This window comes from Crinia signifera, chromosome 1 (assembly GCF_055691185.1).
Source record: "Crinia signifera chromosome 1, ASM5569118v1, whole genome shotgun sequence".
NCBI lineage: Eukaryota > Metazoa > Chordata > Amphibia > Anura > Myobatrachidae > Crinia > Crinia signifera.
Genome location: NC_139217.1, coordinates 253,606,486 through 253,622,078, shown reverse-complemented (window position 1 = coordinate 253,622,078; position 15,593 = coordinate 253,606,486). Strand labels below are relative to the sequence as shown.

Genomic DNA, 15,593 nt, shown 5'->3' with positions numbered 1-15,593 from the left:
GACGCCCCACTGTTGTCAAAGAGATGCTGAGCGTCCTCACGTTTCCCCCCCCTACCCCACCCGACGCCCTGCGCCGGTCTAGCACGCTCCGCCCAAGTGCTCTCCAGGTCTTATTGTCCTAGCTCCATAGCGGCGGCGACTAGTCGGAGCGTGTACTGGTTGGTCGCCTCACTTGTCCGTCACGGAGCAGCTACACGGAAGCGTGGCGCCGGCGCTGTAATCTGCCTAGCAACCGCGAAGCCGGCTTTAAAGCGGTAATTTCGGTACGGTCGGAGGCCGCTCTCTGCCCACATCGCGAAGTTACGTCCCGGCCTCCCGCTCAGCCTGTGTCGGAGTCTAGAGCTGCTGTGACCCTGGCGACAGCCTCCCACCCGGACGCCAGCACGGAGTCCTCCTTGTGGCCGGACTCGGGGGAGGAGCCAGATCCCCCCGCCGAGGTGAGGACCGGGGTTCGGTAGTGGTTATAGTCCGCGTGTAAATATATATGTAATGTGTGTGTTTATATAAATAGAGAGCTGCTAGTGGGAGTGTGTGCGCCAGTTAAGTTTTTGGCTCCTGTACCTCCGTGTCTGGATAAGCCCGGTCACCGATAACTTCCCGTTGTGTGAGTAGTGAAGTGTCTGGACTGCAGGAGGAGGAGGAGTAATGGCTGAGCCTCACAAAGCAGCAGCAGTGTCCGCACCGTGCGGAGTGCCCCCCGGGCTGCCTGCCCCGCCACCCAGCTTGTCCCTGTAGTGCGCGGTCACTCACATTCCTTTCATACTACTTTGTACAACCGTAGCCGTGTGGTGCAGAGCTTGCACTCTAATAGTATTAGTAGGGTAGGCCGCTGACCTCCTGTGGAGTGGTTCTCCTCCTACCTCCCCTGGCCCTCAGTGATCTCCCTCATTCATAGCAGCTCTCAGTGTGACCCTTATGCCCGGCAACGTATTAAATCATCCTTAATGGTGTCCTTCAATGGCTGAGCTCACCTCTCCCCTTGGCCCCTCCTCTATAGTCACCAGTCCATTGTGGGTGTGGTACCTTTTTGTAATTGAAGGTATCATTGTTGTGTTCATAGATCCTTTCATGTGGGCTCAGTTTTGCTGGGGAGCTCCCGCCCCCCTCAGCCCATTGTGTCCACTTGTTTGGCAGTTGCCCCTAGTCCTAAACTACTGGTCTCAAAGTACCTAGTTTTTGCTTGTAGAGTCACTTTTTCCATACTGCAGAGCTGGAACTTCACACAGTTGATATACAAAGTTTTTTTTGTTGTTTATTTTTCTTCTTAGACCTGCCTGCTTCATAGACATCCCAAAGCCTTACACTGAGAGGGGGAGGGGGGAGGCAGAAGGCACTCTGACGTAGCCATGTAATCATGCCGTTTATATACACTGCTTCATAAGTTTGTGTTCAGTATGTAGTGTAATGTGCAGTTGTCAGAAGATTCTTATGTCAGGAATGTGCAAGAATTTTACATTGAAAGCTAAATGTTGTGGATCACTAACTGGCAGCAGAGATGTTAAATGATGTCTGGCACTGCTGGGCACTCTCAAAATGGCTGCAGTCCGTGACGTCTGTCAGAAGGGTTAATGTGCTTATTGAACAGCTAGGTGGCTTCTGCACAAATAGTCACAGAGGATGTTCCCTGCCAGCTGGGAGGCAGAGACTGAGAGCCATACAGTGCTTCCGCTACAACCTAGCTCTCCATAGCCCCAGAGTTTTATATTGAGGTTGTGACTTTTTTCCTCTTATTTTGGGGAATCCTTAAAGTCCTTTAGCAATATTCATGCACTATAATGTTTAATGCACATCTGTGCTTCAATGTTAATAGTTGATGTGTTAGAAGTTGCATGCTAAACGTGTCAATAAGTAAAATTTTCATTAATGCCCAATGCTCCTTTATAGTAGCCTATAACTCCAAAATGCATGTGTAAATAGTCCATAAGAAAACAATGGACCTATTTTTCCTAATCTGTATTCTAAAACAGGAGTTTTTTTCTAGGTTAAATACATGTGGAAATTAATAGGTCAAGGCTTCTTAATAGCATCTCAGTGTGTTTTGCAGCATTTAAAGTTGCAACCACTGTTTTCTGCACATCCAAAAACCTGCACACACACCTCTGTTCTATGCAAACACTCGCTGTCCCTTCCCCAACCCCAGAGGTCCGCAGCATGTCTTTGATACAGTGGCTTATGTGTGTGTAACAGAACCTGCGCAAATCAACAAACATTAACTATGTTTGCCTTCATCTCTGAATTAGGCCCCTTGCTCATAGTCTTCATCAAAATGTTCTGGTAGTAAACTTTTTTAGAAAACCATCCTCAGAGAATTCTACAGCAAATTCTTTGTAGACCTGTTTTTACAGTTCCTAGAAGTACATTTTTTTTTCCTGTCAAATTAGACTTAGGGGGTATTCAATCCTGAGTTTCGACTGTCGGTATGTCATTTCATTCTCTATCTGTATACCTATACATTTTCATGCAGCCACAATTTCTGTACTCGAAATGTTGTCATTGACAAAAAAAGGCAAATTCAGTTGTCTTGAAGTGGGCAACTACACTTAGTTTATACTAAACCTATGCAAAGTATTGTGCGTGCTGCCCAAAAAAAAACAGAAGCACAATTCTGGGAAAATTTCTGCTTCTCACAAGCATGTGCACCACTAATACCCCTTTTACACCAAGGCATAACCCAGGTCAGCGTTGATGTGAAAGGGGCCAACCCAGGTCCAGTAACACTGGTCACTTACCCAGGTCCTGACCAGTTTGGGACATCCGGGTAGTGCCGAAAGGATACCAGAAGTGCTGGATGCCTTTCCACAGTGCACCGCAGTGGCAAAGGACAGCAGCCGGGAAGGAGATGGGCAGTGCACACAGAAATCATAATTGAATAATTGGATGCAGTATCATATTCATTTTTGGGGGGGGGGGGGGCTGGGGAGAGCACATGGGAGATTCGGTATGCTGCTGCTGGGGAAAGGGCTGGGGAGAGCACATGGGAGGTTCGGTCTGCTGCTGCAGGGGAAAGGGCTGGGGAGACCACATGGGTGATGCTGCACTTTTATACCGCTATGTGTGAATAAAAATTTCTGAAAAATATTTTACAAAATAAAAAAAAAAACCTTTTCCAATGCTAACTAGTCATGTCTTTTCATTTTAAATCATTGAGGGAAGGTTGAATGGCAGTTTCAGTCCTAAAATGGACATTTTTAATGTCATCCATAGGGAAAAGCAGGGCTGACCCAGGTTCAGTGTAAACGGTGCAGACCTGGGTCACAGTGCGGGGTATGAAGCTGGGTTCAACCCTGGAAACTCCCGTGTTCAAAGACCAGGGTCCGACCAGGGATTTTGGTGTAAAAGAGGTATTATAAGGCTAAAAAAGCTGCCCCCACCCCCCCCTTCCCATAACTGGGGCTAAACCAGTCAGAGATTGGTGGATAGTTACACATCTTTTAAGTGCTTGTCGGTAAGTCCACATACAATTTTGGTAGCGCTGGATAGACACCAGTGCTACTTTTGGAGATTAAAGGACTGCATTACAGCGGGGAGTGCTACAGAAGGATTCACGCTAAGGGGGTTATTCTAGTTAAATTTTTAGCGTCTGCGCAGTTATGCGCATGTGCAGATGCTTTGTGCGAGTGGGCACGACTAACTGCATGTTCGTCGTCCCGCTCGCACCTAGCAGTGAGGGCAGGGGGCTCAACCCATGGGAATGAACACCGTTTCATAGGCATTTCCATGAAATCGCTGGGAGTTCCTATGGTAATGACATGGGTGGGCAGCTGATGTCAGCTGCTCCCCCACTTCTTGCACAGGGTGCTCAGAGATCTGAGACACCACAGAAGTGCTTTAGATCTGCGAGTGCTGGAGAGATCATTTCATGGTCGCAGTCCATCGAATGAGTAGCATTTCTTAAGGTGCGTACACACGGGACAATATGATCGCTGGCAATATATTGCTCAGCAATCATATTGCCCAGTGTCCTGTTTTCATCTGCGACCAGAGATGGTCGCAGATAAAAATTTAAACACTGCCAGGAGAAGAGGCAGGGGATGTCGCTGGTCGGAGGAGCATGCTCCTCCGACCAGCGACCATTCAGGGGCTGAAAACGGGAGCGCGCACCCGGCGATTTATCGCTGGTGCACACTCCGATCACTGGCAATATGGTCGCTCAGCGACCATGTTCCCAGCGATTTCAGCCCCTATCGCCCCCGTGTGTACACAGCATTACCTCTGCATTAACTGCACTAATATTAATTGGTCAACATGAGTTTTTTTCACCTTTTTTGTTGTTGTCAAAGTTGACGCCTGAGCATGTAGAACCCTAAATAAAGTAACCTCACGTGGCTTGTCTCACTCAGCATGCTTTTGGCCACACTTTACTGTTCCCAATCAGTGTCAACGTGGATGGTGTTGATCTTTTGCATATGTATCTAGACCAGGGCTTGACAAATTTTTTCTAAAATTTAGGAGCCAGACAAAGTAAATCACACCCCAAAAATAAAAATAATTGAAAACTTGGACAAGGTGTACTTTAAACTTAAAGCCGTATGAAACAGGAGGGCCATCTGGAAAAATTACAGTCTATATGGAAATAGAACTACTAGAAAATATTCTTCAATTTAAAACACTTCAGTTTTTCTAATGATAGATATGATAACAGCAGAAAACAAGGCTCAAAGTTTGTGAAATGCTGAAAAAAGACTGAATAGGCCCTAGGGAGGTCTTATCAAGCTCCAAAGCAACAACTGCATCTGCTGCTATTCAAAATAAGTTTTGCCCATAGTCACATTACACAGCACGGGGTGACCCCATAGTCACGTTACATAGCACGCGGTCCCTAGGCATGGCAAATGACCTAGCAATTGCCTATGCCTAGGGCCGGCTCTGCAAGCAGAGGTGGACTTAAAATGGAGGGCCACCAAACAGAGACATACTGCAGAGCTTTAGCAACAATGTTTAGTAACATAATTCCTGGTCATTAACTAAATTAGGACATTGCCAAAAGCAAAAAAAAAAAAAAATTTTGTAATAAAAAAATAAAATAAAAAATGCCCGAGCAGCAGTGGTCTGTAACATATCAGCGGTGGGCGTTACACGTAGAACCTGACCTTCACCTAGGTAGACACCTGGAGCCAGCAGCGATGTGCAGGAGATCCCTACTCGTAACAACACACAGCTGCAGTAGCTGCAGGAAATAGCAGAGCACCGCTCTATATGACAGCCGGACATCTTCCACCCCCACCGCCTGGTAGAGCAGGGGATCTCCTGCAGGTGCAGGAAGGCAGGAAGCGGCAAGGAGCTTACCTCATGCGGCCGCAATGTCCAGTCTTGCGGCCGAATCCCGGGAGCAGGGAAGCCACTTGACCGCGGGTGCGGGGTGGGGGGAGCTCTTCGAAATTTCTGCTGAGGTGGAGCTGGCTTAGGCAGGCAACAGTTGGGACACGCCGCTGCGTCCCATCTCCCTCCTCAGCAGACTGCAGCACAAAATCTAGTAGCCAGACAGAAAATTCTGGTCGCCGTGGCGACCAGGGTTTGTCGAGCCCTGATCTAGACATTGGTGACCTAGACATTGGTGACCTATCATCCGGAAATCCCTCTAACTCCCAAACACCTCTGCCTTGTGTTCCATTTTACTACTTTTGTAGTTTGGGATCCAGTTAACATATATAACGGTCCCAGTACCTGGGATACTGATGCTAGAATCCTGACACTGGTCAGAAGGCAGACACTGATCGCAACCTCTCACAATGATCCTGCTCATAAGTATGCCGGGTAGGATAAGGGTTGGGCTGCGGGAGGATTGGATGGTGGGTTAGGGACTGAGAAGGCATGCATAGGACTAGGCTGTGGGTTAGGCATTAAGTGGGGAGGGCTAAGCTGCAGGTAGGGAGGGGGTTGGTATCCGTACCTAAAAGGTGTCTGCATCATGTCTATTGGTGTGCTTGCATGTGTGTCCCCCCCCATAGTTTGCATGGGTTTTCGCCAGCAGTTTACTTACTATCTATACCAGGGCTGGGCAATTGCGGCCCTCCAGATGTGGATGAACTACACATCCCAGGATGCTTTGCATTAATTTTGCTATGTGGCCATGCTGAAACTAATGCAAGGCATGCTGGGATGTGTAGTTCATCAACATATGGAGGGCCGCAATTGCCCAGCCCTGATCTATACAATAACATTTAATTGAAGTACAAGTTTAGTGGACGTGTGGGATGCCGGCCACACCTGGAGGTTTTTTTTTTTAAGGGGCAAAAACTTATTTTTGCCGTCATATTACACGTCCACACAACTCAGACTTCATTACATCCTGCTCTGTCTTCTTTTGAATAGGTAGATATTTGTGACTGTAAGCCCCAATGGGGCAGTAAAAGATTAAATCTTCTCTGCAGAGATTATCAATGCAGACCAAACATGTGCTAGAAGCACCACAGCAGAGAGCGACACCCCAGGCAGGGAAGAGGTACTGCACAGGTTTTGAAAGATGTAGGGTGCGAGAATGAACTCAAAAGACATGATATCTTTGTCCTATATAAGTTTCCTTATCAGAGTATTATTTTCATAAGAGGTTTATTAGAATATGTCACTGCCTTTTACCATGGTTAAATGGTCATTTATTCACCTTTTGTTTCCAACATCTGTGAGGTGACAAAATATCTGCTAAAAATGGCAAAGTCTCTGACATTTGTTATATAAATTCAAACAAAAATGGTTGTGTAGCAAAAGATTATATTTCCTATATAGGGTAAACCTTACAGGTCATTATGATGAAAAAGTTTGTACATTTTCACCACTATTCTGACAAATTCACTCGGCGCTCAATGGGTTAAGCTGCATAACTATTTAAAATGTATTCTTATTCCCACACTTCCACCCATGTTTGGGATGTATTTTAAATCATGGATCTTCCTTTCCTAACTTGGAGCAGGTGACTGGTGCAGTTTTCAGAGTAAAACTATTGACTTGACTGTTCCTCTTGCTTTGGGGAACACCTTTTTAGGCTTCTGGATCACACATCTCCTGGTCTTACTAATTGTCACCTAGGACTGGAAATAACTTAATCATGCAAACAATATCCTGTATCCTTCAACTCCTGTTCTACCAGCAGTTGTTGGCTTTGGGGAAATGCTCTGGGGTTTCTTGAAGGAGGGGATGACAAACTGGCCACTGGGTGAGGGAATACCTGATGAAATTAGTGACCATAACAGCTAAATTGGCTCTTCAGCTCTGTTAGGGGGGGATGCGGTTAATTTCCCGGCGGTCGGGATCCCGGCGGTCGGAATCCCGACACTGGAATCCCGACCGCCGAAATCCCGAAACTTTCTCCCTCCGTGGGTGTCCACGACACCCATAGAGGGAGAATAAAATAGCGTGCCGAGCGTAGCGAGGCACCGGGCCCGCTGCGTGGCGAGCGCAGCGAGCCCGCAAGGGGGGGCGATCCATGTCCCCCCCTTGTCGGGATTTTGGCGGTCGGGATTCCAGTGTCGGGATTCCGACCGCCGGGAAATCATATCGGATCCGTTAGGGGTATGGCTCAAAGGTCAACACAGGCAGTAGGTCAATACCAGTTTTTCACACTTTTTAATGTCAATGTCAACACCTGAGCACATGTTCCCCCCCCCCCCCCAATTAGTGTAGCATGTCCCTTTGCATGGCTCTTTGCTCGCCATGCTTCGGGCATGGTCAGTGGTGCTGAAAGAGGGGGCACTAATTATCTGTGCCTCCGTTACCATGCCACAGTGGCTCTTCTCAACCCTGCACATGCTGCATTGTAGCCAGGGAGTTAAAGTTCTACTTTGTTTCTCTGTATTTTATTCTAAAGGTGCATGGCCACTGCTATCATGATTACACCATGCCCCATTCAAATTACCTGGGGCCCGCCAAGCTTTCTACTGCCTGGGCATGTGCTTTAAATCATGTTTTCCAATTTATTAGATTTTATAGACCTATTGGGGCTGTAGACTGGTAATTAATGGTAACCATCAGATGATTTGTAGACTTTTTTCAACATGGGGAAAGGGGTATTGGGACTTGATAACCTGTGCACTAGTACCACATTGAGGGGGATTCAATGCCGCAGCGAGCGGCCGGCGAGGGGGTTAAACAGCGATGATTGCTGAAAACCAGCGATCCTCGCTGTTTAACCACCGCGCCGGCCGCTCGCTCTATTCAACGTTGTGTGGAAATCCTCGGCGTCACAGGACGGCGAGAATTCCCCAAAACGAGTCCCGCGGCTGCTGCAATAAACTCGCAGTTTTTAGCCGTGGGTCTCTCTGCTTCTGGAGCCGCATCCGCCAATTCCCCCTCGCTCAAAAAACGGAGCGAGGGGGAATTGGCGGATGCGGAGGCTGTGTTGAATGCTGTCAGGGTGAGTGGTGACAGTGAGCAGGAAGCCCTGCTCGCTGTCACCACTCGCAAACAGCATTGAATACCTGCCATATAGTTTAAAGTACAATATATGTGTGATATATGTGATGATCCACTATTTTGATATATCAGGTGCCTCTGCACTAATAAATGTTGTGGAGGTGCTCCCCTGAGAGCAACAAGAGAAAGTACTCTCTTTTTTGGAGGCACGCTTTGAATTTAAAACTTAACGTTTAATCATGAATTCATTAATAAAGTTTTTTTCTTAATGACATAACAGGACGAACACACATTAATGTCATTAAGAAAAAACTTTTTCAATGAATTCATGATTAAACGTTAAGATTTGTAGACTTTGTCTATTAAAATGTTCACTGTAAAATGTCAATGTATGGGTGCTTATTGGCCGATTGTAGAATCATTAAATCGGGGGGGGGGGGGGGGGGGGGGGGGGGGAATGTATGCATCTATACATGCCTTTTTTTTTTTATCTGACATATAGATCCTCTTTGCATGGTGTGAGGGATACATCAATAGTAATTTAAACTAAAAAAATCTACACTGTGTGTATGAGCAGAAAGTTTAGGAGGGGAGAATTTAAAAAAATAAAATAAATGTAGAACTTAATCTGACAACCCCTCCCAATTTCCAGATTCCCTGGCTTTGTGATAAACCATTTTTGCATAAGTGTGACTCTAAACTTGACCTGACAACAATAAAATATTCACTAAAACAAATGTAACCACAAGAAAGAGGGTAAAACTCATTAGGTACAATTTTGCAGATGACTATTCCATCTCATAGGAAAATATATCTTATGTGGGGTACACACTAGAACGATTTGGCTCAAAATGACCCAATTTAGATACAATCTCGACCGATTGAATGTAAATTGGGTGGGTTTTGGGCTATTTCAGATCCGATTCGAGGCGCGGCCCCGCCTGTCGTTAGGTCGTTTCTCAGATCCACCCTGCAGCAGGTAGGATCTGAAAAAAAACAGCCATTCAAGTGTGCGGGTCGCGATCAGATCGCATACAGTTCTTGAGTGGGTCGTAGGCTCCACCAGATCGTGAGCGGGTTGCACGGTCATCTTATTACCTGCTCACGATCTGCATCATTGTGGTGTATACCCAGTAATACTCCCTGTGGCTACCCGGTGCATATTATACAATAAAAGATCTTTGACTATTTCCTTTTGTCAAAAGATACCAGGGTCAATCCTATTGTGTGATTTGCCATTGTTTGCAGTGTGTTAACACTGGCAATGGCAACTGAATTCTCACCCTTCAGGTGTTTACATGCACCCAATTTAACACAAGGATTTGCTGCCCCATAGGGCTCAGCTGACGTTAAGTGCTGCTGGGATGACTTGCACCCCATAGTAGGGATGGCCATCGTTGCCATTGATGGTTGCCATCGATGGCAATTCTGCAACTGGCCATCAATAGTGCTTAACTATGCAATGGATGACCATCAATATTCTTACATATTGATGGTCATCCAGTGTGTTTGATTGGTCCAAATACCAATCAAAACACAGGGGGCGTGGCTTTCAGGGGCGGGGCTATGCTCCGTGTCCCGACACTTTGAGAGGAAAAAAAAAGCAAAACATCGTTTTGCTGTTCCATCGATGGAGGGAAACCATCTGGTTCTCCCCCATCGATGGCAAAAGTATTTGACATTGGCCATGAACCATCGATTACTTTGAATCATCGATGGTCCATGGCCATCCCTACCCCATAGTGTAGCACACACTGTGCAATTTTCCAATTAGCCAACACTATCTGTATGTATGTCAGTGGCCACGTCCATTATGCTGTCATGGACCATATCCTCAAATTGAGCTGCATGTATGGGAGTGTGCATTTAATGCATACACATTATACAATGTGATCTTTTTTGGGGGGCCTTAGCCTTGTTATTATCTTGTCCATATCCATAATATTGTATACGAAACTTAATATTGCTTTTTGTGTGGCAGGTGTCACCCAGTCATGCCGTGCTAATTATTCCACTGTTTTACCACTGTACATCAGGCTGCACCTCGCTGCTCACTGATACTGAATGTTACCTTGCCCTGTCTGCTACGTGTGTGGGAGACATGTACGCTATACAGTCCATCTCCCGGGTTTTAGTCCTGTATGGCCATGTTCCGGTGGGTGGAGTGAGCCTTCTCCTGCAATCTCTGCCTTTCCCGCATGTTATCCCGGGCACCCTTACTCGCACAGTGACACGCACAGCCGCCGCTGCTGCTGCTCCCTGTCGGGCGCCCCGCTCCCCTCGCCCTGTTTCGGGGACAGGGGATTAAAGGGCCGGCTGCGCATGCGCGCCAGGAGGCGGCTGGAGCCTCCATGTGTAAGAGGCGCATTATTTGGCAACGTGAGCAGAGGCCAGGACTACCGGGGATCCGTGTGTTTAGGGACCCGGCGAGAGAGGCCTCATCCCGACCAGGCCCAGCCCGCCGCCCTGGTAATACTGTAAGTGGGAGACACGGGAATAGAGGGGAAGTTTATGGTGTGTGCGGCTGTTCGGGATTAGATCAGAAAGTTGTATTATTCTATTTAATGAGTCAGATGCTCCTCCTTGTATGTGGGGGAGGGGGTGGCGAAGATTAATTTGCCCCTAATTACTTATTAAGCCCCCTGTTCCCTTTTCCATCGCATGTGGGGTACCCCCGTCCCCCCTCCCGGCAGGGTTTGTTGAAGCTGGATACTTGAGTATCCGTAACTGCTGGGGTTCTCCCGTCACGCTATGGGGTGCACCTCAGTGCGAAAAGGGGGTGCTCGCATGTACCCGTCTCCCCTCCTTTTTTTTTTTCTCTTTTGTAAAGTCTGAGGTTTCGCTGATGGATGAGATCCCGTCTCATAGAAAGGGTTAATAGAAGTGTCGGGTGGTGCTTGGGGAGCAGATACCCCGGGGGGAGGTGTGGAAGATATCCCGGGAGAGTTCCGCTCACTCTGCTCTCTGCTGTTTCTCAGTGTGTAGAAGTTCTGTCTTTATACCGGAGCAGGAGGTGTAATATGTTCCTGGTGTCTCCCCTCGGGGCAGGTCTGCAGGGTGCGCCTTCTCCCCTCCACCAGTATATATGCGGGGGGACACCAACGTTGCATCATCTGACACTGCCGGCCGTCTCGGTCCTGGAATGGGGCAGGTAACACCCCGCACCTAATGTTGCTTGTGGGTAATGGTCTCACTGGCCACTGCTACCCGGGGTGTGAAAGGTGTAGGTAACGAACGTGGTGGTCACTCTGGCGCTATAAACGGCGGAAGGGTAAAAAATCTCCCCACCCCCGCCTGTTAACCCTGTTTGCAGATTGGGCTCACTGTCATAATAAAAGTCCCTCCTCCTTTATTTTTTCCCTCTTCTGTCCTTCCTGCTGTGTAAGGTGCATCAGGCCCAAGGGGAGCTGCAGCCTGCACCTTCCTTATGTCTCTCACTCTCCTTTGCCCTCGAGAGATGTTGGCTAGGACTTAGTGTCAGTGTACAGAAAACGATTCCTAATGTATGTGTATCTGTATGTGTGTGTGTGTGTGTGTGTGTGTGTGTGTGTATGTATGTGTGTATATATATTATTATTATTTTAACATCCTCTCCTATGGCATGATTGTTTCAAGGTGGCAACTGCTCCCTATGGCATGATTGTTTCAAGGTGGCAACTGCTCCCTAAGCAATCTGCTAAGGTAATTCCACCAATAACTAGGTGCCACTGCCTTAACTTTTAATCCCATCAGTATTCTTACATCTTTATTTAGTTCCTAAAGTAAGGTCATTTTAAATCCGATCACCTTTAAATTAACCAAAAATTATTTTGACATAATTGTCGAGTTGTATCCATTCACATTTTAGACAGTGGTGTGTTTTGAAACATGCTGTTTAATCAGTCAGATACCCCTTTCACATTGCAAAAATAAATAGGTTATTGCCAGGTCTAGATGCCGCGTAATAGCACCATAGTGAATAATAGGGGTTAAAGTGTGTATAACAGGCAACCCAGGTTGTGTGAAAAAGTCCAACACTGGACACGTGTTCAAAATCCCAGATACGACCCAGGTTTGTGATGTAAAAGAGATATTTTCCTGTTATACCACTTTCAGACAGAATGGCCCTTAAAGGACCCACATTTGGCAGCACGGATGGTGTAATGGTTAGTGTCACAGTGCTGAGGTCAGGAGTTCAATTCCAACATGGCTCTAACTGTGTGGAGGGTACTTGTGTATTATCACGGCACCCAACGGCTGCCTAGAGTAGTAGTGTCCCTGTCAGGCAGCGTAGTCACCTTACTGTCCCTGCGAGCTGCCCTGTAAAGCCGGTAACCACCAGATCCCCTGCACTGGCAAACGCCGGCGGAGAGGCGCTCCATCTGCACGAGGCAGTAATTCTTGCAGCAGGGTACGGCAAACCTGCCCGTGTCCGCTTCAGGGAGACAGACAGGGTTCAGTAGTGTGTGCGTCTCATGCACAATAAAGGACACATTTGCCAGTGCTCCATGTTACATTCTGGCAAATGCCTCCATTTCAAACCCCCACTATCCACGCCAGTCTGAAGCATGGCAAGTGGATGCGATGTGCATCCTCCCGACCTGTTCATACCCCCACTATCCACGTCGGCGTGGAGTAGTTTTTATAAAACGTAGCGAGCTGATGCGGATTAGACCAGTCATGTCAGGTAGGTTAAAATGGTCAATGGTTCCCACACAATGTAATAAGCGACGCTGACTACGCTGGCCATGGGAAGACTACACTGATTCTGACGTAAAGGGCGCCGTGATGATACACATGCAGAGTTTGTATATTCTCTCCGTGTTTTGCGTGGGTTTACTCGGGGTACTCCAGTTTCCTCCCACAATCCAAAAAATATACTGGTAGGTTAATTGGCTTCCAACAAAATTAACCCTAGAATGTGTGTGTGTACGTGTACATGTGGTAGAGAATATAGATTGTAAGCTCCACTGGGGCAGGGACTAAAGTGTATGTCTAATAATCTCTATAAAGCGCTGTGGAATATGTGTGCGCTATATAAATAAATGTTAATTCAATTTTATTTATTTATTAACAGGTAGAAAGGTTTTACTAGGTAACTTGCTTTTCTGTGTGAAAGGGATATTAGAGGTTATATATGTATAGTTTTATCATTTTTTGAAACATTGTTTGTCGTAAACTAGTTTGTAGCGGTGTTTACCATAAAATTTCAACAGTACTATGTAGTTTCCATTAAACTAGCCACTTAAAATCTAGTACGTTTTATATATTTTTTTTTCAATTTAGGAGCCAAATAAATGACTCAGTTTGGAGAAATGTCAAATGTGAGGCTCCAAATGAAAGCAAAAAAGATTGCTACCAGTCTGCCATAAATGTAGCAAAAACCTATGGTTTTGTCCATGCTTATCCCAATATGGGGGTGGGGATTCACTTTCCAATACTTACACTGTCGTTTTGGAATTTATCCTGCCAGCATTATAAGGGTTTTTCTCACACCCCTGAGGGGTGAGGGGCAAGCCTGTGATGTCTGTGCAGCTCAGCATCACTGTGCATTGAATTCCCCCCCCCTAGACAGCTATCTATAAATTTTCATCCAAAATAGCTCTGCGAGTTCATTATACGAATAATAGTTGGTACAAAGAAAGCTATTTTGCAGGGGGGCTGCTGCTGCATGACAGTTGTTCACAAGGGCTGGAGGGGTCATTAACGATATGCGGGGGAGTGCATCATTAACGACATGGAGTGTACTCACTAGGCGATATTGTAAACGATAGAGCAGAGGTAGGCAACCTTAAACGAAGAGGCATTTGTACTGGTTTCCCCCAGAAAATAAAACTTCAGGAGCCACAAAACACTTGACAACTAAAAAAAAATGTTTGTCGTTATGCTATGTAGAAATTGCGTTGCATTTCTGAAATCACCTTCTACAGATAATTTTTGTATTTAATTTTTTTATTTCTGCATGCAACAAAAAAGGTTTTAAACAAACCAAAAAAAAAATGATTTGAAGCTCATAGTGTGCCGGCAGGTGTACTTTCCAATACAATAAACAGATCTATAGTTGTTGTTTCTGACCCATATATGTTCCCAGCTACCCTGCTTTCCTTACTTTTGTCTTCCTCCCTACCCGGATCCTGCTGCTGTGTCTGTGAATTCATAAGCATGCTTGGTAATACAGGACTCCTCCTACTATGGGATCCCTGCATGACCAAAGCTTTGCTCAGTATGTGACTGCAGCTCACGGTCATTAAATGGAGGAGGGAACCCCTAGACTGCTGGACTTGTAGCCCCCTAGGAGGGAGCGAGCCGCCGCAGACAGCTGAAAGAGCTGCGGGTTGCTGACATCTGGCCTAGAGTGTACAGGGCTTAAAGACTTTTTTAAAGTTTGATATTTATGTAGCTTAGTTCATCTGGCCTTATATGTGTTCTAGTCTTTATGGCAATGTGTGCTAAATCAGTTGATACTGTACAGAAACTATTTTGGTTTCTTTGGTTGTAGAATTCTACAAGAGATGCACATGGCACACTGAAACAAGGTTTGGGCGCAGTGTTCTGAAATGCTCTTAGTGCAAGTTGTACATTCTGGGCACAGATTACAATTGATTCTGTCCATTGCACTTAAGTACAGGTTACCTTGTACGGAGATGAAGGCTCAATGTAAATGGGTGACACATTCTGGGTACTAGAGCACACAAGTTTTTTTTTTTTTCTGTTTGGTCACTATGACAATCTGTCAACTGGGATTTAGAACCTGCTCTACAATTTTTTTTTTTATTATTTCTTTCAGTAGAATGCAATGAAAAGCATAGTGAACTGTTAAATAATGTGATCACCATTCTGCAGCTTGCGCATAAGACGTGTGGGTGATGTGAGAAAGGAATACTTCAGGAAACAGGTGGTGTAGTCATAGGATCCTCTCCAGTACAAGATAGGTGTATCAATCAGCAATGCTTTAGTTAGGGTATTAAAACATATTAAGGGAAGACTGGTTTCTCACTGAAGAAGGCTGCTTGTTAATGGGGCATTCTAATGAAGATAGTCTGATAATGCATTTTTATTTTAATATTTTGCTCTTCACAAGTATATTTGGTAAGAAAGCTTTCAATGTAATTGGAGTAAAAGAGTACATAGAAACGTTTTGTTCTGAAATGTTTTATTTTGCACACTTTGAGGGCAAGATTTTTATTTTATTCAGTTCAGCTATGCCCATCCCAGAAGCCCAGTAGGCTAGTGCTATGGCAAATTGAGCCAACTTTGTTGCCTTGATC

The 15,593-nt window shown here is 46.0% G+C and overlaps 1 protein-coding gene across 5 annotated transcripts in view; it reads left to right on the top strand.

The window, feature by feature from the left end:
* The window catches only part of GATAD2A (GATA zinc finger domain containing 2A), a 68,217-nt gene continuing 52,624 nt past the window's right edge, over positions 1 to 15,593 (top strand). The window contains exon 1 of one of the 5 annotated variants that reach the window (XM_083180235.1): positions 1 to 437. Coding sequence is in view for 4 of the 5 variants with exons in the window: in XM_083180225.1 (XP_083036351.1) it covers positions 10,669 to 10,815 (147 nt within the window). In the remaining variant the exon portion in view is untranslated. Of the gene's footprint in view, positions 438 to 10,570; positions 10,824 to 15,593 lie in introns of those variants that run through there. The other 4 variants (XM_083180225.1, XM_083180229.1, XM_083180231.1 and 1 more) reach the window with 4 other exon arrangements.